The sequence below is a fragment of the Passer domesticus genome, chromosome 1 (genome assembly GCF_036417665.1).
Source record: "Passer domesticus isolate bPasDom1 chromosome 1, bPasDom1.hap1, whole genome shotgun sequence".
Classification (NCBI taxonomy): Eukaryota; Metazoa; Chordata; class Aves; order Passeriformes; family Passeridae; genus Passer; species Passer domesticus.
In genome coordinates this window covers 76,349,852-76,376,742 of record NC_087474.1, presented here as the reverse complement: position 1 = coordinate 76,376,742, position 26,891 = coordinate 76,349,852, and the positions used below count along the sequence as shown (strand labels likewise).

The 26,891-nt window shown below is 39.8% G+C and overlaps 1 protein-coding gene and 1 long non-coding RNA gene across 22 annotated transcripts in view; one reads left to right on the top strand and one right to left on the bottom strand.

The window, feature by feature from the left end:
• FARS2 (phenylalanyl-tRNA synthetase 2, mitochondrial) overlaps positions 1-26,891 on the top strand; it is a 230,754-nt gene that overhangs the window by 135,275 nt on the left and 68,588 nt on the right. For 18 of the 21 annotated variants that reach the window (XM_064425638.1, XM_064425620.1, XM_064425659.1 and 15 more), the window contains 2 exons: positions 815-975; positions 19,260-19,411. In XM_064425638.1, the coding sequence (XP_064281708.1) occupies positions 815-975; positions 19,260-19,411 (313 nt within the window). Of the gene's footprint in view, positions 1-814; positions 976-5,185; positions 5,794-9,298; positions 9,429-9,963; positions 10,139-19,259; positions 19,412-26,891 lie in introns of those variants that run through there. The other 3 variants (XR_010365111.1, XM_064425675.1, XM_064425683.1) reach the window with 3 other exon arrangements.
• LOC135303685 (uncharacterized) lies at positions 20,653-25,215 on the bottom strand. Its single transcript, XR_010365124.1, has 3 exons — positions 24,977-25,215; positions 21,500-21,576; positions 20,653-21,352 (listed from the first exon to the last, which is right to left on the bottom strand). It is a non-coding gene; the product is annotated as an uncharacterized LOC135303685 (long non-coding RNA).

Here is a 26,891-nt window from a genome sequence, read left to right as displayed (position 1 = left end):
CAAAATCAGTAGGCTGATGGCTAAACATAGACATAGTTTTTTGTGTTGAAAAGATCCCTGTTTGCATGAGTCAGTGCTCCTGCCCTATAAATGAAGGAAGGTATGAATATTTACTTCCCTGACAGAAATGTTGCATCATTAATATCTGTACAGCTTTTCTTTATTAAATATTCTTGTCCTTTTATATTTAGTGCTGCATAAAAGAGACTTGTTAATGTGAGAGCAGTGGCTTTTCCCAGGAACAGCAGCTCAGGATTTCCCTCGTTGGAGGTGTGATGCTAATGCAACGGTGCCTCACATCCCATTGCTCTGTTTCTTCCAGAAGCCTCAAAAGAGGCAATTATGGTCTTTTGAAATGTTGGTAATGATGTTAATGCTCTGTAGGCTTGACTTGGTCTGTCAGACCAAGGAAAATACTCTGAACAGGGAATTCATGTTTGTGTCTTACGAAACACAGCGGAGTCAAGTGAGGAAATGCTCAGCTCTAAGCATAGTGAAGGGTAGTGATGTATAGCATTATACACCATTTCTCAAGCCTGTCTGAAACTTTGGACACAAATTGTCAAGGCTGTGGCTTTGTTTTATTGCCATTTTTGGTTCCTGCACTCAGTGATGTGCTCAGTCTTGCTGCAGTTTTTGATTTAAGTAGGATCTGTCCTGTAGCCTTTAGATCATTCATTTGGCACTTGTAAGATTTTCTGGTTTGCTATTTCACCTTTTTCTTTATTCCCTCTTAACAAATAGGTGAACACTTTATCAGTAATTTTCCATGTTGTGAACTTAAACTCTTGAATTTTTATCTTGTGTATTGCAGCTGGTGCTCAGGATAAAATTGGCTGGGCATTTGGCTTGGGTTTGGAGAGGCTGGCCATGATCCTGTATGATATCCCTGACATCCGACTGTTCTGGAGTGAAGATGAACGCTTCTTGAAACAATTTATTGGGCCTCACATTTGGCAAAAAATAAAGTTCCAGGTAAAATAAAATATATATGATAATAGTTTACTGTGATGTATGTGCATCCCTAGTAAATATCACATAATTACAATTCTGTGTCATTAAAAGATTAGGTTTGAATGCAACAGCTTTACAGCTATTGTGATTCTCTGATGTACTGCAGTAAAATCCAGCTTTTGATAATAACATTTTTTTCAACCAGACAGTGTTGTAAGCTCCTGCTGATACCCAGTCAACATCCCTGTTATGAGTAGTGCTTAAGCATATATTCAACTAAATATATCCAGAATAGGGATTGATTTAGGCCTGTGGTTTGGTTATGTCCTTGAGTTGTGTCTGTGATTCTGTTTCGTTTTAAATATGTGTCTGACACAAAGCATTCAAAGATCATAACACATTCTCAAATTTTCCCATTGTTTTCACTCTACAATCATTGTTGTCAATGTGAGTTGCAATGTTAACCTTTGGCAAATTCTTTGTGGATGTGCCTTGCCCTCTTCACTGTCAGCTCTTTTCTCTTGGCGTTGGAGAGGAGAGTGCAGGCTCAGCTTGTATTTGTTTTGTAACTCATCTGCTGTGGTGATTTTTGTAGTTAGCAGCCCTGTCTTGCTCTTTGTACTTACGAAGCAATCAGGCATGACTGGATTGAGTGGAAATGCTGCTTCCATAATACTCTTCACCAGGAGCATGGGGAGGTTCAAGTCAGGTGGTGTCAGCTGGTCTTTGGGGAAGTTGAGCTGACATAGATGTTTGATGAAGTCTGAAATGCTAAAGCAGTAAAATACATTTTGCAGCTGCCTTTTACCATTCAGTTTGGTTTCTTTGTGTACAACTCGATTATGTTTTTTTAAGAAATGTAGTTATTAAAGGGGAAATCAACAGTGATAGGTGACATTTGAGTAGTCTCCACACCAGGAGCAGCATCCATCCATTTGTTTTTAATTCATGGCAATTCTTGCATATCTTGTTTGGTAGCATCAAAATACTGTTTGAGATAAGTTTGGGGGATAATTTTGGCTTTTTTGGTTTGGGTAGAGGTTTAGGGAATTTTTTTTGGTTGATTGGGGTTTTTTTATTTGTTTGTTTGGTGATAAATGGCATTAGTGCATTCAGCTTGTAGTTAGTTATCTTACAGAAAGACAGGTTTTTGCCACTGGTCTGAAGGTTTCCTTGATCTCCTACAGAATGCTTATTGCTCTTCTCAATAAAAATGCTTAAGTCTCCTTTTCAGTCCCTGTCCTTCTGATTGGCATTGCTCCTGAGCTTGTGGCTTTCTTTAGAGATTGCAATCTGATGGAGCTAAGATGAGATTTCTTGCTTGCTTTAAAACTGTGGATCCAAGCTTCCAACTGATATTAGCAGTAGATTGGGCTTTTGGGGAAAGGCCCGGATTGTTGGAATGTTATGGGCTGACGTTGAGGCTGAGTCAAAGAGAGGGCTGGGTGTCTGACTTCTTTAAGCTACATGGAGTTTTCATGTTCAATTTTAGGTAAATCAGGTGTAGTGAAGCAATCTGAAGATGGCAAAGGCACCAGGTTACTGTGGATAAGCTCAGAGGAAAGTACATAGTTTCTAGGAAGCCAAATGTGATTTTTTTTTTTTTTTTTAACTTGTGCTGTTTGGTAGCCTTAGTTTTTGTTCTTTTTCTCTTCTAAAGAAAGTGTATGGCCAATGTTTTAGAAACAGATTTTTTTTTTTCTCTGATATCAAACACTGCTTAGGGAATTTTAAATTATTATTTCTCTTTTTTTTTTTTTTTTCATTTTCCCCCCTTTCCCTTTTAACACCTACATACACTTACTTGACTTGGATATTTCATCTTCAGTTTTGGTAATTCTCCCCAACTCTTAGTTTACATTTTTCAGTTCTGTATCTGAATATAACAGAACGGAGGCCAGCTTGGTTTTTGTTTGAAAGCAAGTCTATATCCAGCTTTCATCTGGTATACCTTACACTGAGCTTTTTCAAGCTCTGTGCTGTACATACTTCTAGTACATATTGGCATTGCTTTTTAAAGGGTTGATGACCCTTCAGATGAAAATACTGTGAAATACTCTTCGGTACTACCATAAGATCTCTTTTTTTTCCCCTGTTCTGTGTTATTTTTCAGGTATGCTGTAAAGCCAAGTTAGCAGACCTCTTGTTCCTGTCTGCTTGCTAAAGAGTCATAATTAATGAATCACATGGTTTATTCATATGATATTTGAAAGAAAACTTTTAGCCTGTCTTCTAGTGTTGATGTTGTAAGAAATCTCAATGGATATTCTAAAAGTGTCAGATTTTCTGCATGCAAGGCCATGCAGTACTTTTCAGCCTGACTGAACTGAACAAAGACAGACCAAGTGTTTGAGAGCCTTTCATGACAGAAATTGAATCCTGTGGCTCAGAAGGTCCAGGTAAAGGTCCATCCTTTATGTGATTAGCTGAGAGTGACCTCTCAACCTTTGGGCACTCCCCTAAATCCTTTCTTATAGTCTGAATATGATCCACCAACATAAAGATTTTTCTTTCTCTTCTTTAAAATGTTCTTCAAATACATGAAGTCCACATGGCATAGCAGTAACCTTTAGCTGGGCTAAATATACTCTTGCTGTAAACCTGCATTTAATTGGAGCATTTTCTTGGGACTTAGAGTATATGTTTTATGCCTTTTAACAGCCTGAATGTGTCAGACTTTTCCCTTTGTCATCAGTTGCTCAGAATGTGTGCAGGCTTCAGTAGGTTAAAAAGCTGCTGGGAAAAGCTGACAGTGCTTGTACCACTGTGGCCACTCAGCACAGCAGTGTTAGAGTGCTTCTCCCCACAGATCAGATTATTGCCTGGATTTGGATTAGCAAATCACTTGAGCTATAATTTGATACAAGTCACAGCAGTGTGGAGATCAGGGTCTGGTAACTTTCTTTCAATTGTGTAGGGCTTCTGCTCAGACTGTGAAACAAAACACTGAGGATGGGCACGGCAGGAAGGACCAAGAGCCTGCAAGGCACAATGTAATGAAACAAATGGCTCAGTTCCAACCTAGTCCGCTGTGTTATGTCTCTGTTTGTCAGGGCCCTGAGCACAGTTCCATGGAATTGCTTTCTGGTTTATGCTGAGCCAGCACTCTTACGAGGGAAAAAAAAAAAGGTCCATGGGCTGATTCCAAGTCTCAAGGAAAGGTACAAAAAAGATCTGACCTTTAGAGAAGGAAGGCACAGTTCAGTGGTAGTGTGGTGAGCCCAGAGGTGTTAAGAAGAAAGGTCTCTGGCAGCAGGATGGATCCTGGAGCCTCCATCATTTTGCTGCCAAAGCAAGCAAGTGGCACATCATGTTGAATGACTCCTGGTGTGTTGTCCCTTCACAAAGTCACTTTCACTTGATGCTGCCGGTGTCTCTGGCTGCTGTTGTTTTAAATAGTTATTTATTTTATATATTATTTAAATAGTTGCTGAGGAGCTGTGTGGCCTGCACTGAGGTCAAGCAGAAGCATGATTAAGTCTGTCCTGGCAGTTGTACTGAAGGAAACTGGATCAGATTTGTACAGGCTCCCTCTGTGAGATTATAGGAGTTACTGTCTTCTTCATTTCTGCATTATTTGTAATATTCTGCAATATCTGCAATAAGCCTAGCATCACCTATTTTTTATCACCCCCTTCCATCATCTCCAGGGGCTGCTGCTTCCTAGTGTCTACTGGGTCACACAGTCCCTCAAAATTACCTGGTAGCTACAAAACTCAAAATAATAGACTTTCTAAGCAGGATCATTTTAATGGCTACAGAAGAGCAGAAGCCCCTGGAGCAGCACTGCTGAGAGACCTGAGGCTTTGGAAGTGGTGTGAGGAGACTTGACAAACAACTTGAATTGACACTTTCATCTCCTGCACAGCTGTAGCCAGAATGGTGTATGTGGTCCTAATCCAGGATACTCTTTCTGCTTTGAAAAGAGAACAGCCAAGGATAGCAGAAATGATCAAAATAATCAAATAATGTAGTTGCATGGAAATAAGTGGTTCATAGTGTAATGGAAAGGAAATCAAAGCAGGCTCCTCTTCCTTCTGTGCAAGATACCAAAGGCTGGGCCTGTTTGCTCCCATTTGCCTTTGCTCAGTGTGCTGTAGGAATTAAGCTCGTGCTCTAATGAGAAAGGATTTATGCAGTAGCCCAGTTTGCACTGTTTGCTGTGTATGTGAGCCCTCTTGTTCACACCATTAGACAGTCCAACTTTTCTACCTTACTGTGCACTTTTCAGTTTTCAGGGACAGTAATCATCCCTGTGCATCTTTCCTGATTGTTGCTGGGAGACACAGAGCTTGTCCTGAAGCTTTAGAAGATGCTGAAAATAAAATGCACTGTCAAGTGTAAGGGGAAGCTTCAGCAAATTAAACCATCCTAGTCTATATCCTTTATTCCATGCTTGAGAAGGAGAGCACTTAGAGTATATACCATCCATTTCAACCAGTTTGATCTTATGGCATTCACTGCACAGGGTGGGTCTGTCTGATCCATCATTAGTATGCTACTCCATATAATTTATATTTATCTTCTTAGTCGGCGATTAGCGTTATTTTCAAATAAAAATTAAATAGATTCCCCGGTTGCTGCATTTTTAGGTATTTTTCATCAAGATTAGGTGACTCCATGCTAAAATGGCTATTCATTTATTATGTTTATTTTCTAATAGTGCATCTATTAAAGCCAAATATGCAACCATTAGTAAGTAAATTTAACTTGGATGTTTGAACAAATGAGGTATAGCTTCAACTGTGACTTATTGTATAAAGTTTTTATGTAATTGAAGTTATATAATGTGTGTGTCTGCATGTGGAGATAAAATAGAGAATAGATGATGATACAGCATAAACATTTTACTGGCATGACTTCGGGAAGGTTGAATATCTAAGAGTGACTTACATAGATCATCTCAGGCAAATGTCAATAAAACCTTGCAATGCTGTATATCATCTCAGGTTTGTCTGTATCCTCTGCAGAACACTGTGAAACTCCTTTTTTAGTGTTGGATGTGCATGGAAAGTGAGCAAAAATACCTTCTTCATTGCAGAGATGCTGCACTAAGCTGCACGATTGGGTTAGAAATCCCTTGATCATCAAGTCTTCTCATCAGGATGTTCTATCCTGTACCATTTGTAGGTAGTGCTGGTATTGAAGCTCTGGGAACCTGAGCCCTCTGGCCCCAGCCAGGCAAAGTACTGAAGCACATGCTGAGCTTTAAACTTGCAAGCAGTCCCATTTAAATCAATGCAATAGTTCCTATGCTCAGTCAAACATAACCCAAATGCCTAAATAGCTTCAGGTCAGAGATCTCCACATTTCCTGGGATACAACTGAGAGTGATCAGCACCTTGCAGGGCTGAAGCAGTGGAAACTTCCAAAATGACTGTTATAAGCAAGAAGAGTTTAATCTGACAAACCATACCACACTAAGCCAGTTTTGCTGATCAACACTTGTGTAAAAAAAGTCAGTCAACGCTTGTGTAAAAAAACTCAACAAGAAAAATTCTGGAGAGTAAACAGAACTTGAATTTCCACTCTCAGTTGAAGAAAACTGGCTGAAAACATAGTAAAGAAAGTAGGGGCCCAGAATGAGCAAATGGGATGGACAGTCACATGGGACTGAATACAAAGCACTCGTACACTTATATAAGACCAAGTGAAAGGAACATAGTAGAGAGAAGTGCTGTATTTTGAGCATTGGGGGCAATGTGAAAAATTCTGGTTTAAAGTTAAGTTTAAGCAGATTGGGAAGAATGGGATGAAAAGGGAAGAAAGACACAGGAAAGGAGAGTAGGCTTATGGCAAAAACTGTTGAGGCTGATGCAGAAGTCTTTTCCTAGATAATCAGAAAGTTTTCCAGGGTTTTGTACTGTACACATCTACTCATGATCTCCTTTTGAAAGATCAACAAGTATAAGGGACCACAAAAATTTTGACCACTAGCCATCAAAGCAAGTCTTTAAAGTACTATCATCAGTTTTGAGATGAGTGTGGAGGACTTCCAGTTCTGCTTTTGGATTTGTGAAACACTTAGTGTGTCAGAACCCAGGCCCATGACAAAGTACTGAGATGATATTCTCAGAATCACAGAACATTCTGGGCTGGAAGGGACCCACAAGGATCATCACAGTCCAGCTCCTGGCGCTCCACAGGGCCACCCAAGAATTACACCATGTGCCTGAGAGCATGAGAAGCTCTTGATAAGAATAAGCACTGATGAGGGATGTGGTTCCCAACAATCTAGCTGCTGCCTTCTGAGCTAATACCAGTGATGCAGATTTTCTCACATACCCTGTTTCCATCCCTCCACCCACCCACTGCAGTCTAGTCTCACTGATAGCCTCCCATTGAACCTGAACAAATCAGCAATAGTTTAATTCCTTTCTGCTTGTACTTTTCTAAGTAAATAAAATGAATAAATAAAAAATGTCAATAGCCCTTTCTGCCTAGATTAGTTGGTGGTATTTATCTTATGTACTATGTTGTCTGCTGAAGTACCAAAGGGCAAAGTAAATCCATTTAATCCATTTAGCAGCCACCTTAGTAACAGTTGGATGTAGAGACAAGCCTATGGCATTCATTAGCAAAAACACCACTCTCTTCTACCTACGTTCCTTGAAAATACTTTAAGTATTTCTATGCTGTTTTCACAGTATTAGAATAGTTGAAAACTCTCCTGTTCACCTCTTTTAACTTGTCTCATCCCAATAGCACATTTCGTTTAGATTTAGCTGGTGGTGACTTGAAGCAAAATAGCTGATTTGAGCTGTTCTTTTTTTAATGTTAAGGAGTTTCTGCTTTGTACACAACTGTCACAACTGGAATTTGTTTTGAGTGGATAGAGTATGTTATTTTATATATATCTATGTTTATAGAGCAAAAATATTTCATCCTTACTTTCAGTTGTCTATGCTAACACATACTTTAATCACCAGTAAATTTTTTATGTCATGGCAGGTAATTCCAAAACCACACTGGATGTAATTATATGTTTCCTATTGATTTTCAGTTATGTGAGAGGTCCAGAGCTTTGCTAACAAACCTAGCAAGTGCCACAGGAGATTTTGGAAGCTAGCTATGTGGGATACCATGTATCCACCTGGCAGATGTCCTCTCTTTTGACTGCAGGTCCAGAGACAGCAGTTGAGCCTTTTCTTTATTTGAAGGGTTTTGGTGGGTTTGGGCTGTTCATTACCACTCCTTCCAAGAGCCTTGTTTCTCAGAGTTAGGATGAGAAGCATAGCTGTTTTTTTTGTTTTGTTTCCCAAGTGCTCATGTTCCCCTGTGCTGTTCTGCTTCGCTGCTCCACATGTACCAGAGAAGCTACTTTTGTGGCTACACTGTGAGATGAGTGTGGGAGCTTTTTCCTCTGCAGTTCCTTAAAGCTGTATCAGTTCCCTGATCCAGTTCTCAGTGTTGGTTCATGCTATCAGCACAACTGATGAGAAAGCACTTTTGTTTTTGGAGGCAGTATACAAGGTGGGGGGTGAATAGACCCAGCAGGTGTGTCCTCAGAACTAGTGAAAGACATTCCCAGCAACTGAGACCAGAGCACCAGGGACTTCCTTCCAATCTGTTTGTAAACAAAAAGAAGCTACTGTAGCCTTGACTGCATTTTGTCTGCACCACTTCTATGTGGTGTAGATAAAAAATGATTTTGCAGTTATGAATGCTGCTGCACTGTCATTAGAACCATTTTACTGCTGATGTCTTTTTTTCCAAGGCAGAAGCCAATGCACCCTAGTCAAAGTACACCTGATACTATCTAAATTATTACTTAGCAAAAACTGCAATAAGCTTCAAAAAGCATATGTTACAGTGGTTTGCTCTGATCTCTAAACCTCATATATTTGCAATTTGACTGGCCGAGGCTCTTTGAAACAAATAGCTCACAAATGAGTAATTCCACTGCTGAATATATCAACCGATCTTTATTGCATCCCAAATGATGAAGTATAATGGTTATACAAAGTGCTCAAATAAGCCATGGAACAATTTCCAGCAGTGATATATATGCTGAAACCCACATTAAATTAATATTAGATGAAAGCGTAAACCTGGAAATCTAAAGCAACAATAGATTTCACGTAGATTGCGTGAAGCTATGAGAACCAGCTGCTAGTGGTTTTGACAGGAGTCCACATATGTTCAGAGCTTTCAGTTTATTGTCTACAAAAGTATGTAGCTAGTCAGGAGGGTTACCCTTACACATTTCCAATTGGTTTAATTTACATTGTGAGTACTAGAATTCTGGTTAGGGGGATGGCATAGAAAATATCTTGTCTTTAGTCTTTGGCCCTGACCTGAGAAGTGACTCAATAATTTTGTTTCCATGCTGTTTCAATTGTAGTTGTCTTGTGCCTCCTGCCTCAGCATCTCTTCTCCAAACTACCTTAGTGTGGAAAGTTCTTCAGGACAGGAATTAGCATTTTGTGTTCTGTCTGCCTAATGGGACCCTGGTTTCTGGCTGGCAATCCTAGGTAATTACCACAATCTGAATATGTGCATGCCTGTAGCAGGGTTAAATACATCTTTGTGAGTATTCATTATGCATTTGACGTAAGAATAAACTTCTGTTTAAAATGTATCCTAGCACACACTCTGTATGTGTTTTAAGAGATACAGGTATGTGCTGGTGTGCACACACAACCACAGAAATATAAAGCAAAAAAAAAAAAAAATTCAAAACTAGTAGGAAATAAGGTCTTATTAATTTTTCCAGAGTTAGCCAGAAAGATGGGGGTTGTCATACATGAATTTGTGTTCTTTAACACTGGTGTGCCAATGTTTTACATGTAAAAGATACACCTTGCAAAGAGCTTTTGATAAAGGGATCTTTAAAATCATGCCTAAGCCTCTACAGTCATCATCTGTAGCATGATTAGACATTGCAGCTGAGCTGTGGAGTGTCCCTAGGAAATGAGGGCTGGGAAGAACAATCTCTGTATGTGTGTATGCATGAACAGAAGCACCTTTTGAAGTACATGGTGTTAATAAAAAACCCCTGATTTTCAGCTACCACTTCTCTGATCAGAATATGAATTAGGCTACAGAGAATAGCCAAACAACAGAAGGCACAGTTGGGAAGAACTGCATTATTCTTATCATACCAATTCTCCATTGCCTTCATCTTGCTAGTGTGAGAGGCACATGAACTACTGCAGTGACAGCCTAAGCCAAAATGTGACAAGTAAGTAATGCTTTGGGGTGCATCTGCTACAGAGGATTTGGCTATGCAGTTTTAGAAAAATTAATAATGGGAAGAAATCCCCTCTTTTGAGGATTGATTGCATCCTCCTGCCTGTGCAGAAGTGCAAATGCAATCCAATAATCCAATTTGCATAATTATTCCCACGTGTAACCTGTTCTCCTAAATCAGCAGTAGTGAACCCATTTTCTGATTCTTGTAAAATAAGGAAAGGCATTAAAGAAATATCTGTTCTGCACCAAGATTCTGCTTCTAGAGATTTGAATGTTCTTTGCATTTGTCATTGCATACTGAAATGCTTAGTGTACTTTTTGTACCTTTTTGTGCTTGGTCTGTTCTCAGCTTAGGGCTTCTCTGTAGTATTCTCTAAGTGTTGTTACTCTATAACCAGAGTATAGCTTTAGGAACACTCAGGTCTGAGAGAAAAAAATTAAAGGCTTTTTTCCCCTCTTCTGGGTAATGGACAAGTAAGTAGAGCCTTTTACTTCAGTTTCTCTCTAGCTTACTGTACTTTAAAGTTTTAGCTTGCTACACTACCTTGGTGTTTTATTATGAGTTTTGAACTTCAGAGGTTGTAATTTGTACGAATTTAGAACTTAAGTGGGAGATGGGGGTAGAGGGGCTGGGGGAAGTGAAGTTGGCTACTCTGGAATTCAAAATACTCGATTTTGCCAAGAGTAATAGAATCATATAATCCTTTGGGTTGGAAAAGACCTCTTAGGTTACCAAATCCATTGTTATGTTATCATCACCATATTCACTACTAAGCCATGTCCCCAGGTGCCACATGCACTCACCTTTTGAACACTTCCAGTGATTTCACCACTTCCCTGGGCAGCCTCTTCCTCTGACACTTGGGCAGTTTCCCCAAGACAAGAAGGAAACCCAACTCTATCAGTGGTACTGGAAGTTATAAAAATATTTCAAAACCAACAGTAACCTACCTGGGTAAATTTCTGTACGTGGTGAGATGGTACAGATTACCTCAGGGAAGTGTAGAAAAATAATTCTTTTGTAGCATGGCAATGTCGAGGGCATTATGTGAAGTTGTAGCCAAGAGATATGAAGTGTCATTGCTGATGTATTGGAAATCTTGGTGTTTTTTTAGGAAGGAGAGAGAAAAATAAGTATAGGTTGATGGGTGGGAAAAAAGGACTTTTTCAGGTGTTGCATGTGCCTGTAAGATTCACAATACCAGCTTATTTTAGTGTAAGTCACATTCAAGTGTTCTGGAGATTCTGCAATTTAAACAGTAACTCTCTGGAATGGTGCATTTAATGAGCAGAAAAGGAAATACAATCAACAGTGTTTTATATGAGGTTCTTCATCTAAGCCAAAATAAAATATTGGGTGCACTTTGTTTCCATTGTTATGCTATGTATTTGGGAGAAATACATCTTCATATTGCTGCAGACTCTTTCCAAATACTTACATTGTTTATTTAGATATAACTCTTTTATATGATGGGTACAGTATTTTACTCCATGGAGCTATTTATCTCAGCATTATTATTAAGCATAATGAGAACAAATATACAAGCCAGACCATCAGAAAGAAGGAAACCTGACTTCTGAGTATGGCAAACACCAAGTGCCTGCAGCAACCAAAGCCTTCTGCAGGAATTGCAGGTGCTCAGCATTGCTGAAGAGAAAATTGTTAGTATCTTCTGAGAAGCTGGGTTTCTGCTAACTTGTACCAGCTTATTACCCGTTCCTTGCAGGCATGGCAGGTATTTTTAGAGAAGTGCAGGACACATCTGGTTTTGTATTCGTTGACAGTTTGTTTTCAGAGCTTTGTGTCTTCTTTTTACCCTTGTCTGTGATTTTGCCTGTGGTGTGGAATATTTGGGTAGGAAGGACAGGGAGAATATGGACAGCAAGTGCAAAAGGCAGTCATAAGTGTTAATAACTAGGTTTGGTATGAGAATCCACTTTACCATTTTGGTCATTCCAAATCACTGGGTTCCTTCACCAGGATAGCATCTTGCTTGTTTTCTGTCAAAGACAGCACAACAGAGTAAGGATTGTCCCATCAGTTCCACGTGGTCTCACATGAGTTCTGTGGCAGCAACTGCTCAAATGGAAGAGCGATAACAGAAAAAGCATTTCTCGTTTTTTTGCAGTGATACATCTGTGAGGGAAGATGAGCACTGTGAAACCAACGGGCTTGGTAGGCCATCAGCTAGGAGCCCAGGAAAGAAGCGTGAGGAAAATGCATTTTTCTCCACAGTGGACATAGAACTGCTGAAGGAAAATGTCAGGCTAATTGCTTCTTCACCCTGATACTTTCAAAAGGGGTTTGTAAAGAGCTGTGATGTGGGAGTGAGTAGTAGAGAGCCATCCCTTTTGGTGATTCTCCCTGTGAGTCCTACTTTGTTCTATGGAAATGAGACGTCATTTTTGCCTCATTAAACACAGAGCATGGAGTCCATCACTGGTATTTAGGAATAATTTATACTTATCCTTTGGTGGCTTTTATAATCAGATCACAAGAAGCAAGGCATATCCAAATGCCCAAGGGAACAGGTATCTGGGAATATCTCTGCTGTGTAGACTGTAACATCCTTGCTTTTAATAGGATTAGGTCAATACTTTTGTCTTCTTTATGTCTTCCCTGACTTTTTTTTCAATTCCTTACTAATCATTTAGAATCATAACCCTTTCAGTGGCAATACAAGTGCTCTTTTGTGTCTGGAAATCTTCTAAATCTTCTGAAAAGCCATGCCTTATTTCTTGGCTTTCTGACCACAGGTCAGTTTAAAATGCATATTTGCACTCAGAGATGTATATTGTGACTTTAAATTTGACATATTTTTCAGTACTAATTTAAACATGCTTGACTTTAAAATGAAGTTACTGCATTTTAATAAAATGTTGTAAGATCACAGTGTCCCTTTCCAGTGGGGCTACAGAGGCTTAGTGATCAGCATTACTTTTGGGTGAACGTAATGTAAGGCAAGTGTAAAGGCAAGCATTCTACTTACTCATTCTGCCACAGCACCAGTCCTCCTGTGCATTTTTTTTTCTGCTTGGAAAAGGTGGAGCTTAACAATGAAGTTTAATCTCTTCACTGGCTGTTACAGATCTTAATTTTTTCAGTGTCATGTTAGATACTGACTTCCCTTTGTCAGTAAGGCTCCTCTCTATGAGGTGTAACTTCTAGCATGCAAGAAAGGTTGCACTTGCTCCTGTGCATGTGCACATGTGGGCATTTATTCTGTGTCTTAAGGGGGCTTACCTGAGGGAAGGTGCTTGACAGGCATTGAAAAACATGACTAAGTGGGATGATATGGAGAACTACCTGGTGACTGCTTAGGCAGAATATAAGAAATTAAACTGTTTTTCATTTTGCACCTTCAGGGAACCTGGAATGGGGCTCAAGAAAGAAATTGTTATCTCCAACATGACCCCGTAGGGCATTGTTTAGGTGGGAAGGGGACAGAGTTCTCACGGTGACATGCACGGCGCAGCAGGGAGGGACCTGGTCCACAGATTTGTGTCATCTCACATTGAAGGCTGAAACTTAGCTAGGAAGACAGGTCTGTACTCCGGGACACCTCCCTGTTCAACCTGGATGTAGAATGTCAGAACCACAGGATGAGTCAGGTTGGAAGGCACCCCAGCAGGTTGTCTGTCCAACCTCCCTGCTCAAACAGTGTTGTCCCAGAGCACATGGGACAGGATTGCATCTGGATCATTCTTGAATATCTCCATGTACAAAATAAACCTCCTCCACTCAGAATGGTCCATGTACAAGCAGAGTGCCTGAAATCCATGGAGCACTTCATGTTCCCATGAACATATGGTGTTCCCTGTACCTGTATGTGAGCTTTTCAAAGTTAAGAACTCTGTTGGGGTGAGCAGATTGGTGTCTAAAAAGGGCTGATCATATTTCTGTGTTCAGCTTTTCACTGAAAAGCTCAGAGCATCAGTGGGCTCTAACATGCTTCTGCCACTCCTTGCAGGAGGACAGAGCAGTGCATTGTCCCAGACTTGTCCCAAACTGGTCCATTAGCTTTAGTTTTAAGAGCTTAATCCCAGAACATATTTTATATCTGCTTATCAGACTTTATGGTAGTTGTCTGTTGAAATTTACATTTCCTCCTTTTAAGATGTGTGTGTGTGTTTACACATAAAAATGTGTATAGGGGGGTGTGTGTGTGATATAGAATATATAGAACTTACTATATGTATCTAAGGAAAAAATAAATTTGGTAAGGAGGGTAGAAAACTTTTAATAATGGAGAACATTATGACTAAATTTTAAGCCATGGCAGCCAAGAAATTCAAAGTTATGTTCCCTGCAGCAACTGTAATTTGTCTACACTAGTCATAAATACAGAAGTGTAAATTTAGAAGCATACACACTAATACAGGAAATTTCATTACGTGCATGGGAGTTAAGTTACTGCTGTAAATTTGCAAATTTTAATTTCATGCCTGTTACGTGTTTAAATTTCATATGATAACACTGAATTAATATAGTTTCACCATGGAATATATTAACAAAGGCTCAGTTATTACAGGACTGTAGTTTTCATTCTGATGAGAATATGATGTTGCATTAAAACTGTATAGTTTATGTAGGTATTTCTCCAAAACATGAGCAAGGCAGGACTGTTAAAGCTTAGCAGCCACGATGCTGCTAAGTCTCATATTTTTCTGACTTAGACTGGTGATGGCAGTAAAGCATGGCTGGCTTTTTAATGGCTTGGCTGCTTGGAATTGCTAACCCAGTTTCTAGTACGTGTCGTCGTTAACCTTGCATTTGTGTCACCACTGTCAAAATGCAAGTACAGCTTTTTCCTCTGTGTATTTGTCACTCCTTTGTTTTGTCCCATCTGCAGCTGGCAGCAGGGAAGGAATGGAGTGAGCAGCCGCAGCACAAAACTTCTCCTGTCCCCTTGCCATGTTGCACCCCTGGTTACTGCATCTGGGGAAAAGTGGCTTTTTTTCCTAATGGCAAATATTTGTGGAAAGTGCTGGTGTCCATCCTGGTTTTTGGGACTCTGGGCTAAAGACACTAAACCCACTTGTGTGGGTTATTCACTGGCACTGGCTGTGCATTATTGCCAGCTGTCTTCACTGCAGCTTGGGAGGTTCTGCTCTCAGAAGGGAGGTGTGAGGTATCTGGATCCAGCCTAGCGAATGATCCTTGGCCACGTGTGGATGAAAGATACCACTCTTATGGTGACCACTTGATTCCTGCTGCCACAGCATCCACAGTAGTGCCCTGGTGTGGCAACATACACAGAGCCCATGTGACAAACGAGTTCTGATGGATCCTGTTGCTGCTTAAGACAGCTGTCCCCCAATAACTCAAGCTGCTGCAATTCTTCATCCAGCACATATTAATATAAACCAATCAGAGGGGCAATTTTCAGCTGGCTACAGCAGGCTGTGAACTGCAGTGGTGAAGGAACAGGCACATGTTTGTTTTATCAGCTGCTGGAGGGGCAGTAATCACAGGCAGAGCAGAGAGGCAGAGATGAGGAATGCCCTGAGCTATCACCAACCCATATGAAAGACTAACAGCCCTGTGTTTTTAGTGGTGCACTAAAATGGTGCTCCTCAGGCACATGTAGGCATAGGAAAGGCAGGCTGGCAGAGTAGGTTATAGCACTGGTGTCCAACTACCCATTTCTGTACTAAAGTTAGCATTCCTGAGAGGGAAAAGCTTGCAGTTTTAGGAAATGCTTGGGTTATTTATTAGCCAGAGAAAGAACTTTGATTAATGACTAGTAAACATATATCATTGAGGGTGGATCACCATAAACTTCCATTTTATTATTTAAAGAAATTATAGTAATTCAGCACTCCTAAGTGCTTTCACTTTGGGTGATTGAAAAATGTGATGTCATTATTTCTGATATTTCCCACAAGATGGGTTCAGTGGAGTCCTGTAGATAGCGTAATTTCTGGGAAAGCATTTGTTTTCTGAGGCTGTTGAAAGATGTCAATGATGGTGTGCTGAAGTGTTTGAAACAGAAAGTGAACAGAACATTTAAAGTAGCACTGTGGTGTCACAGTAGGGGACAGGAATGTCTGTGCATCAGCAGTGTTTACTGACACTTGGCCAGTGCCCTGCAGCAGCCTCCACAGGTAGGATCAGTTCTGCCATTTCCTAAACCTCTTTTCAGTTCCTCAAAAACCTAAGGGGGTGACCAGGGCGTGGAAGCAGGAACAGCAGGGTTTCCAGGCTCAGCTAGTATGCTAGGGTTCAGCCAACACCCAGCCTGCAGAACCAGATGTGTCCTAGTAGCTTCTCCAAGCATTGTGCTGGAGGACTCCTGAGCCATGAAGAGAATGTAGCTGGAAGTGGTGGCTGGAGGCAACAGCAGAGTAGAAGATTTAGTGGGAAGAGCACATTTCTCTCAAGGAGAGCCTTTGAAATGTCTGTAAATTCATAACAAAATGGTCTCCAGGGTTGGCATTTGCCTTGAACTTGAAAAAGGACCAAAGTCAATGGACTTTGGACCAGTCTGCATTTAAAGAGCAGGAGAGTTTAGAAAGGATCAAAGAATGGTTAAGCATTCTGTTGGACCACAGTATGTATTTGCTGAAGTGCCTGAATACAAATTTAGGAACTTCATTTTGGCTTGCCAGTTGGAGACTCTTTAGAAGCCTATTCACTTTTTAGGTGTAGCTAATAAACTATTATGTGACTCATGGAGCTCTACAACAAACAGATCGATGCATTTGAGAACTAGGAATTTTATCCTTATACTAACTTTAGTGTTGATATAAGACTTACTGCAATGATATTGACTGCAGCCAGGTGGTGAAGGGACAATATAATATGGGATTATTGCCTTGCCTTTTACCATAAAAGATTTTTCTGTATTACAAAGCTCTGAGAAAAGGTTAGTAGCTAATAATAAAAGTTATGCTTATATTATGTTTTAAGCATTTGTTCTTCCAGTCTTTGTAATACACACAAGCATACACACATGAAACTATAACAATTCTGTATCCACACTAGTGACACTGGAGAGAAAAAGCTGCAGACACAAGAAATTAATTCCCTGCTTCCCATGGGCAGGTCATTTCCAGGGGAGCAGGGCCCCATCACATATGATGGCTGCCTGGGAAAACAAGCACCATCACTCCACATATCCCCCCTTCCCTCTTCTTCTTCCCACCTTATATACTGAGCAGGATGTCATATGGTCTAGAATATCCCTTTGGTCACTTGGGGTCACCTGTCCCAGCTGTGTCTCCTCCCAAATTTCCCAGCTTTCTTGCCAGTGTGGCAGTACAGAAAGCAGAAAAGGTTTTGGCTCTCTGCAGATACCGCCCAGCAATAACAAAAGTATCTCTATGTTACCAACCCTGTGTTCAACACAAACCCAAAACACAGCTCCATGCTAGCCCCTGTGAGAACAATTACTTTTGCCAAAGCTACCTGTGTGAATGAAAGTAGGTGCCTTCATCATGCTAAGGCTCATGAGCCATATCTTCTGGTTGAATGATTAAATGTCTTGAACTGTGAGTTCAGTGGGTTTTGTATTTGTCCCACCAAGCTTTGAAGGGTGTTCAGTATATTCCTGAACTACAGCAGTGGCAAATAAAGTAGGAAATAGGAATGAGGTGAGAATATAGGGGTCTACTGCAGGATTATAACTTTATTTGCACTAGCACATGTATCAGGTTGTCCAAGGAGCATGTCCAGCCTTTGCAGCTGTGACTTTTGTATAGCAGAGACATTTGCATTTCATTCATTAGTGCTTTATGAAAAGCTCTTTTGCAATGGATTTGTTGTGCAAGTTTCCTTTTTTAAATTTGATGTACAGGATATGAATTCATTTGACAAGTTTATTCCTTTAACAAGTTCAGTAATCATTTGCGATTCACAATTTCATTTGCTGGTAACGTTATTAATTTAAAACTTGCACTGTATTCCTTATCAGATATTTATTGACTAGTTTACACTCTACAGAACAGTATTTGAGTAAATCAGAATGCTGTAAACTTGCCTTATTAACAGGTTTATTGCTTTAGCAGGTACTCACTTAAGTTTCCATTGCTCCATCATAAAACATTCCTAGCCATGGAATACATTTTTGAGTGAGATATTATATTGTATAGACCAAGGTGTACACATGGAATCTCTTGTACATATAAAGAAAATAATAAAATAGATGTTTTCTCCTGCAGACTCCAACAATCTTGTGCAAAAGTACTTTTTTCAGCTGCAGGGAATTAATGCAAGGCAGAAGTAAGATACTGTATGACCTAGAGGTCATGAAAGGAGAATGTTACCGTTTTCTGTTCTTCAAAGGGCGAAACATCTCACCAAAGGTGAGATCTGAAACCCACAGAGTCCTGGAAAGTTTCATCAAAACTGAGAAGTTAATTATCTGCTTTCATTTCTTTTTATCTTCCCATTTTTACAAATAACAAGTTACGCTTTCTGCCCATTCTATGTGTGCAGCAAAGGTTCCCCTTTGTTTTTAAAAGCCTGTTGTGGTACTTGTGGAATGAGTAACTATGTTAACAGCCATACCTTTTGTGTTATTTAGATGTTTGGATGTCTACAAAAACCACCAGAAAGTGAACCGATCCCTCTTTTTAAGCCTAAGTGTGTTTCTTATTAAAACATTTTAATAAGGTGCTTATTTATAAGACTTTGTTAAAAATTTGACAGTAAAAATAATATGTTGTGTAATATAAGAATCCTATAAAAGTCATATAAATTTTATAGCTAGATGTGACAAGAAGTTTTGAATCTGAAAAAAGTCTGGAAAATGCTTTTAAAAAATGCAATTCTACGCAGTGAAAAACCACTTGACATTATCTCTTCCTTCTAAGCAGCTCTGTTGCAAAAGTGTTCAGGGTCATAAACTCTGATTTTTGCAAACAAACCCAGATTTTTCTTATGAATGAATGAATAAACCAAAATTGTTATGAGGGGATCTTTAGAAGACATTTCCTAATATAAAATCTTCCATCTCCAGTTGTTTATGAGGTCAGTTTGCCCTTCAGAGACCATTTCAAAAAGCCTCTAAACTGTCTACTTTGTGTGTTATGTAAATTCAGAACAGTTGTAGATATGATTATCGAGTTTAACCATGTATAAAGGTATGTTTTTAAATTTCTTTTAGCCGCTCAGCCGATATCCGCCTTTGATCAATGACATCTCCTTCTGGCTGCCTTCTGAGACCTACTCTCAGAATGATTTCTATGATTTGGTTCGAACCATTGGTGGAGACTTGATAGAAAAGGTTGTCCTACTGGATGAATTTTCCCATCCAAAGTAAGTGAAAATTTTAACACCTTTTTCCTGTGGTCATAATATAAATATTTTGTGAATATTTTAGTTCTGTATACCAAGAAGCTCTTAATTCTTACAATATTTGCATGTTTCAGTTTTTAGCTCCAAAACTTTCCTGCAGCAAAAAAAAGAAATGCTTTTTACTTAAAAGAAATACTACAAATTTTTCAGTTTTCCACTAGTACTGAGCTTCTGGTATTCAGACTACCCCAATGGTCTGTGCTCAGGTTTTGGCAGCAACAGTGAACAGCTGCCTTCCTTAATACACCTGGCAGCGTGTGACACTCCTGTCCATAGCGTGTCTGACATTCTAGTCCTGCTCTTTGCTAAGTGAATGAAGTTTGTTTCCTTGTTCTCTTCCTTTCTTCTTCTAGTCCTGACACACTAGTAGACCTTTACTATAATGTCAGTGCTAATAATGGTTTGTTGTAGAATGCTATTGTTGGTGTTCAACTGGGAGGGAAAAAAAAAAGAAAGACCTGTTCATTTCTTTCTGACACTTATTTATATGCTGTTGAACAATCTCTCAGGTTTCAGAACACCATATGGGTATTGCAACACTGACATGACCAGGGAGTGCACAGGGCATTTGTCTAACTGGTAATAACAGTTGCCTCAAAAGCAGACAAGTATCAGCTATTACATATGTACTGTTTTTCAATTTGGTGTTTCCAAATCAAGAAGTAGAAAAGCTGCTGGCTATCTAGCTTTCTAAAACTGAGGTTTAAAATAATTTGTCTTGAGACTTCTTAAAGTGCTGTAGGAAGGCAGACAATAAGCCTTTTTTGAAGATAACAGGAAAATACTTCATGTTGTTCTCCAACACCTATAGTTTTTTTTTAATTTTCTGTTTTCTACATACAGGTATTTAACTCTGTTGTTCTTTTGAATTTGATATGTGATGCAGGCTGGATGAACAGATTATTCTATGGCCTAGTTTTCATGGCATTTCAGTGGATTTTTATTTTTTGAGGGGTTTTTTTCCTTTTTACCCTTTTTGTGTAGTGTTATATGAGACTCTTTGTGCTCTGTAAAGAAAAAGAAATGGAAATGAAATTTGTGTGGGCATCTTAAGGCTTTGAGTCATTAATTTTTGAGTCTTTTTCACATGCAAATCATGCAAAAGGATCTTAAGATGGTGTGTGCAGAAGACGAATACAGGTTAGGATAAGACAATGAGTACTTTTCATTGTAAAGAACAGACTATATCTTTCAGGGAAATTGAGAAGCAAGTTTATTGCAGATATGGATAGCTTCTTACTTTCACTTGGAGTGCACCCTAGTATCAGCACAAGTATGTAGACATTGAAGGCTCTGCACACAGATCCTGCTGTCTTTTATCATGATGGTTCTAAATACAATACAATCAACATTTTTTGGTAAAAACTGAGTTGTTGAACCCCATTCTGGAGCTGGTCCTTCCATTCATTCATGCCAAAAGTTTATTGTATGTGTAACACCTCAGTGCTCATTGCCACTTTTTGTCTACATTCTCCTCAGTGATACCAAACCAGCAATTATCTTCATTGTTACATCATCTCCTAGGGGAAAACCCTACGTGTAGTGCAAGCAGATCTTCCAAGTCTGGAAGTTTGGAGAAATCTTGATCTCTGCTTCCTCAACCAGTGGCAGTATTGTTCTGTGATTACTCTCGGCATCTTACTGGAGAAATCCACATACGCTGTGACAGCCTGCATCAGCACTGCATCAGCCATGGCTCAACTCACAGCTTATGCTTCTCTTCTTTGCTGAGAATATTGTCTTCCATACTAGTAGAGTGGTGAGGTAGGGGCAGGCTTCACTAGTCTGGTTTTCTACTGTGTGTGTTTTCTCCTGTGATATGCTTTGACTCATCCAGAACATATTCCAGGGATGACAGTTGTTCTTCCTCAAGGAATACACCTCTGGTTCCCTCTGTGACTTCTGCAAATAGATGGGAAGGTTGATTGCTCACAGACAATTGTCACACAGATTTAGGACCTTTACTAGTTTTTTTCTATAAACCATTTAAACCTCACTCCGCAGACACCCAAATATGTTTTGACACTATAAGGAGGAAAAATTTTTCACCTTTACATCTGAAGAATTTGAGAGGTGACACTAATGGATTGTTGGTAAGTGATGTTGTATCCTCTTGTTTTTCTCACCTGCAACAAGGGTAAAAGAAATCTTTTCAAATGTCCCATTAAAAATCAGTAATTCCAAGGAGATTATCTACTGCATTAACAAGGAATCATAAATGAAGACTAAAACATAATGATTACTTTACCCTTTCTTCTTAGAACAGGATGTGTGCAGATATCTAACTTTTGAGAACTGATGATGTAAGCCACATACGCAATTTTCTTTGATTTTTAAACGCCTTGGAAGACTGACGTTTTGAAAAGAGTGTTCTACTTAGTCTTAATTCCTAGATAATCGTCTTGTTATGGGACTGATACAGTGGCTTCTTTAACTCAGTGTTGCGGAAAAGCCTCTGGGCACAGAAATTAACATAAGAGATCCTCAGCGTTGCTATGGATCTGTTTGTTACAGATCAAGGTAGTTGTAATCATTATCTTGAATTTTTAGTGAATCTGCTGTGGAGGATGGGAGAAAAGTGTCTAGGACTGGAAAAACTGCAGTGCTGCTGTTTTGAATGTTAGTTACTTACAAGCAGCTTATTAAGTTCATGCTTGTATTTAATCACTAATAGAATTTAAAATTGAGATTTTAAAAATCCTTTAAAAACACCAGTTTCATGAGGAATTAGGACATTCGATAGTCATATTTTCCTTCTTAAACTGCCTTTCTTAGTTATTGGACTATAAAGATCTGAAAATAGAAAATGTTATACAAATAAAACTAATTTATAACACAAAAGAGGTCTTCAAATTAAAATCCTTTATAGAGGCTGCCTGTGTAATGCTGTGTAGTTGCCTTTTCTGTGGTTCAGAAGCCTTTCATGATTTCACTGGGCTTTGGACTGACACCCCTTCTGCAGTACATTGCAGTTGTGGTGTGTATTAGCAGTGAAAATGTGTTTCTCTACAGGGAAAAGGAAAGTGGGGGCAGGAAAAAGCATGGGACAAATAATTGTTTAAGCAAGGAAGAGATGCCTGAAATCAAGTAAATCTTGATTACATGCTTTGTAAGGTAATAATATTGAGATAACTTTTAGGGAAGCGCAGGCAATTTAAAGATAAGCAGAAAAGAGTCTCATTGCTGAAAAGCACAACTTTAGGAGAATGCCAAGTTTCTGTGCCGGGGTAATTAAGAATTGTTCCAGCCTAAATGTGTCTTAGGTAAACTTAACTGAGCAAAATCAAAACACAGCACTGAGGTAAACTGAGTAATGTGTGATGTGTCACACAGTCAGGGTTTAACTTCATCCAAGATGAATAATGCAAAACATGGCTGTAACACACCTGTTACTCAGGTATATTAAGAATCAGCCAGCATATGTGAGGGAAAAGTTGTGACTTTTCTAAGTGCCAAGGAAACTGAGTGAAACTGTGGTGGTTTTGGCAAGAACAGGAGCAGGCCATCTGTAAGAAAAGCAGAGAAGTGTCTCTTTGCAGTGAGCAAAACGTTTTCCACAGTCCATCCTGTGTATTGCAGCTATTTTTGCTTGATGCTTTAGCTTCAAACAGTTAGACTTTCATACATTTGGATGATGGAATATATTTCTCCATGCATGATGTGTGTGAAGTGAGTTCACTGTGACTTGCTTGGAGTTGTCAGATGCCCCATGAGCTGTGTAACCAGCCACCGGAAGGCACTGCCACTGTTTTTGCTACCTGACTGAATTATTTCTTTCAAATCCTTGGAGATCTTTAAGGACCTTTAAGCATTGCTGTGCAAATACACAATGAGTGAGGATTTGTAGCTGACATTTTCCCCCTTGGAACATTTTAGTGAACAAACATTTGTAAAAAAAAAAAAAAAAAAAAAAAAAGTAATGTTTTGGACTATATTGATACTAAAAGAAGAGAAGAAAGGAAGTGGTGTTTCCCTTACTTTTTGCAGTGGCTGTTTTATCCTCCATATCTTTAAGTTTAGGCCTGCTACTGCTCAACTTGTCTAAGCTTCCTAATCAATATGAATTACCTTCAGAAATTAAATCAGAAAGTTATCTCTTTTTCAGTAATCAAGACTTCTCCAGTTTTGGATAGGAAACAGATTTCACAGGAAAAAAGAAAGGGTGGCTCAATGGCAGTCAAAAGGTAGAAAGGTCTCTGCCTGCTATGAATAAGCATATCAATGCAGAGAATCCCAGAAGAGGGATTTACATTCCTTCATTCATACAGTTTTAGGTTTTGGTGACATTCAGATAAGTACTGTGGCTGCACACATGCAGAATTTCAGGAATGGTAATTAAAGCATATCTGGACCAAGTAAATCACACATGGTAGAATGTGATAGAAGTGGCACAAGGTATTTGTGACCCACGCTGTCTCTGATGAAGAGGACAGAGAGAGACAAGACTCCAGGGCTGAGAACTTGTCCCCTAAAATGCAGCACCAAAGACAGAAATGCTGATGTTGTTTATCTTTGCTTTGGGCAATACCTGCAAGTGTGTTTTTCAGTTTAGCATGCCGTGTTTCTCTTGTGTAAGGTATCTTGTGTAATCCCATTACATATGATGGCTTCACATCTTCATTCTGAAAATGTATTTTCTGCATTTTGCTGTGAGGTTATTTTCCTATTGGTCTTTCAAAGTTAGTTATTAATATTTCCATTTTGTTAGAAAGATAAGGGAAGTAAGGAAAGATATGGTTCCACATCTTCCTTTGCAAGGAAGATACATAGGTAGACTGAAAAAGTTTTACAGAATTGTAATCACGACATGCACTGTGTCCTCAGTGTACTTAAGAGGTAAATTTTTAATCAGAGCAACTAAAAATATTCTGAAAAGGCAGAGTGGAGACAGTAAGGGGGAAAAATTGATTTGCTGTGTTTTGACGGCTATGCTGTTAAAAATATAAGTGGGGAATAGGTAAGAAAGGATTTATTCTTCCCTTTGAGTCAATTACTTGCACACTTCTGGGGTGAGATCTGCACATTTGTCGCAGTCTGTTAAATGAAGTGAGAGGAAATGTATTGGCTGCTGTGAAGGAGGAAGGTAGGTGCACTGTGGCACCATCTTTAGAGATTTTGGGAGTACTCAGACGACCTGTGTCTCCTCTTTTCCAGATAGTAAAAGGGAGAGATCTGACAGCAAAGAGTCAGATCCTATTGACTGCTGTATTTTGTCAATGCATGCCCCTAGCTCCTTGTTAGGATATAGAAAATACAATGTAAGAACATCACTTTCCACCAGGTGCCAGATTTTGAAATTTCCTTATCTACATGGAGATAAAATCAAATACTTTTAGGTCTGGTTTATGCATTAAAGCTGGCTTGGTTTTGTCTTGCTTCTGGAAGAGGTGAATTAAGCAGAATAATTCTTAAGTGCTGCTTGCTGCTAGTATTACGCAAATTAAAACAATCAAGTCAGTCCCCAAACACCTTGTTGTTCTTCAGTCCGAGCACTTTACAATTTGCTGAGGGATTCTTTCAGATTACCTTTAACTGCTGAGCTGGCAAAGTCCCAGCAGCCGCTTCTCTGAAGAGAAAAACAACCCAGAAGCTGCTTTTGACAGTAGCTAGCAGAGAATTGGTTTTCAATTAATGAAAAATGTTCTCCAGCTCTGTTTTGGGTTGGTTTTTTTTCCCTGCATTTGGTCACATGAATGTCAGACTATAACATTTTGGGAATAGATTAACTGTACGTGGAAGGATCTGTCAGAGGATTCTCATTCACTTCTGAGCCGTTCTTCAGTAGCACTGTGCCTTTCTGTCACAGTAGAGCATGACCACGTAGTGGCTAGTTAAAACACTACAGTAGTACCCCTCAGTCCATCTTCTTTCTTTTCCCTTTCTTATCCTGACCAGGATCAATGCCACCTGTTTTTTCTTGAGAATAAGAACCTTTTCTGTCCTTCCTGCTGCAGTCATGCTGATGGCAAGGCTGTCTACATGTGTTGGAGCACAAATACAGGCTGGGCAGAGAATGGCTTGAGAGCCGCCCTATAGAGAAAGGGTGTTGGTTGATGAGAAGATTTTGGGTGCTGGTTTCTCCACATGTCACGGTGCTGTGCACTTGCAGCCCAGAAAGCCAATTGTATCCTGGGCTGCATCCAAAGCAGCATGGCCAGCAGGGAGGGAGGGGATTCTGCCATTGTGGGACCCCACCTGGAGTGCTGTATCCAGCTCTGGGTCCCAACATAACAAAGACATGGATCTGTTGAAGCAAGTCCAGAGCAGGACCACAAGATGCTCAGAGGGCTGGAGCACCTCTCCTATGAAGAAAGGCTGAGAGATTTGGGGTTGTTCAGCCTGGAGAAGTGAAGACTCCAGTGAGATCTTAGAGCACCTTTCAATACCTAAAGGGAGGGGGCCTGCAAGAGAGCTGGGGAGGGACTTCTTACAAGGCCGTGTAGTAACAGGACATGGCTTTAAACTGAGAGAGGCTAGGTTTAGATTAGAAAGAAATTCTTTGCTATGAGGGTGGTGAGGCACTGGAACAGTTTGCCCAGAGAAGTTGTGGATGCCCCATTCTGAGAGACTGGACTGTTAATGGTTAATGATTCAAACAATCAACCATTTCCACCAGGTGCAGAGGGGCTGTGTATACCCATCACAGGAGGCTACAGCTGGGTGTTGAACAATATAAAGAAAGAGGCTGATAAGAGGCAAATCCTTGGAAGAGGGGAGAATGCTTTTTATTGTGCCAAAGTTCTTACACAAGTGGCTGAGCTATGAAAAATCCCTGTTGGAGTAGTATCAGGACATTCATACATCGCTTGAGGGTATTCATCCCTGCTGATGTGCCATAATTACTGTAATGTCTTGGAAGGTGTCATAAACCATCAAACACTCCTGAAGTGTCCTCTGATCCAAAGTATTGCATGATCCAGTGTAAACCTCCCCACTCCAGGGAGGTACCTGGGTGTTCCCACCTGAACCTGAGTGAATATAAAGCCACTGGACTGTTTTGTGGGCTTCCTCACTTCTGGCAGAGGTGACTGTCCCCACTGAGAAGATCAGAAGAGGACCAATGGGAAGCCATCAGCATCCACAATGGCAGTGGTTTTTTTGACTGTTAATCTCTTTCTCTCCCCTCTCCCCCCACCCTTTCCTATTTATTTGCCTCTCCCTCTCTCCCTCACAGTTACTGTTAAATAAAAATCTGTACTACTGACTATAGCATATGGTGTTAATTCAGGCAGAAACATCTCTCTAATAATTTTAACAACCGTATCTTAACACCCTTCCTAGAAATAGTCAAGCTCAGGTTGTACAGGGCTTTGAGCAGCCTGGTTTAGTGGAAGATGTCCCTGCCCATGGCAGGTGGTTGGGGACTAGATAATATTACAATTCCATTCAATGACAGTTTTATTATTCTTTTGCCTTGTGGGCTTCAGCTTAGGAGCTGTGT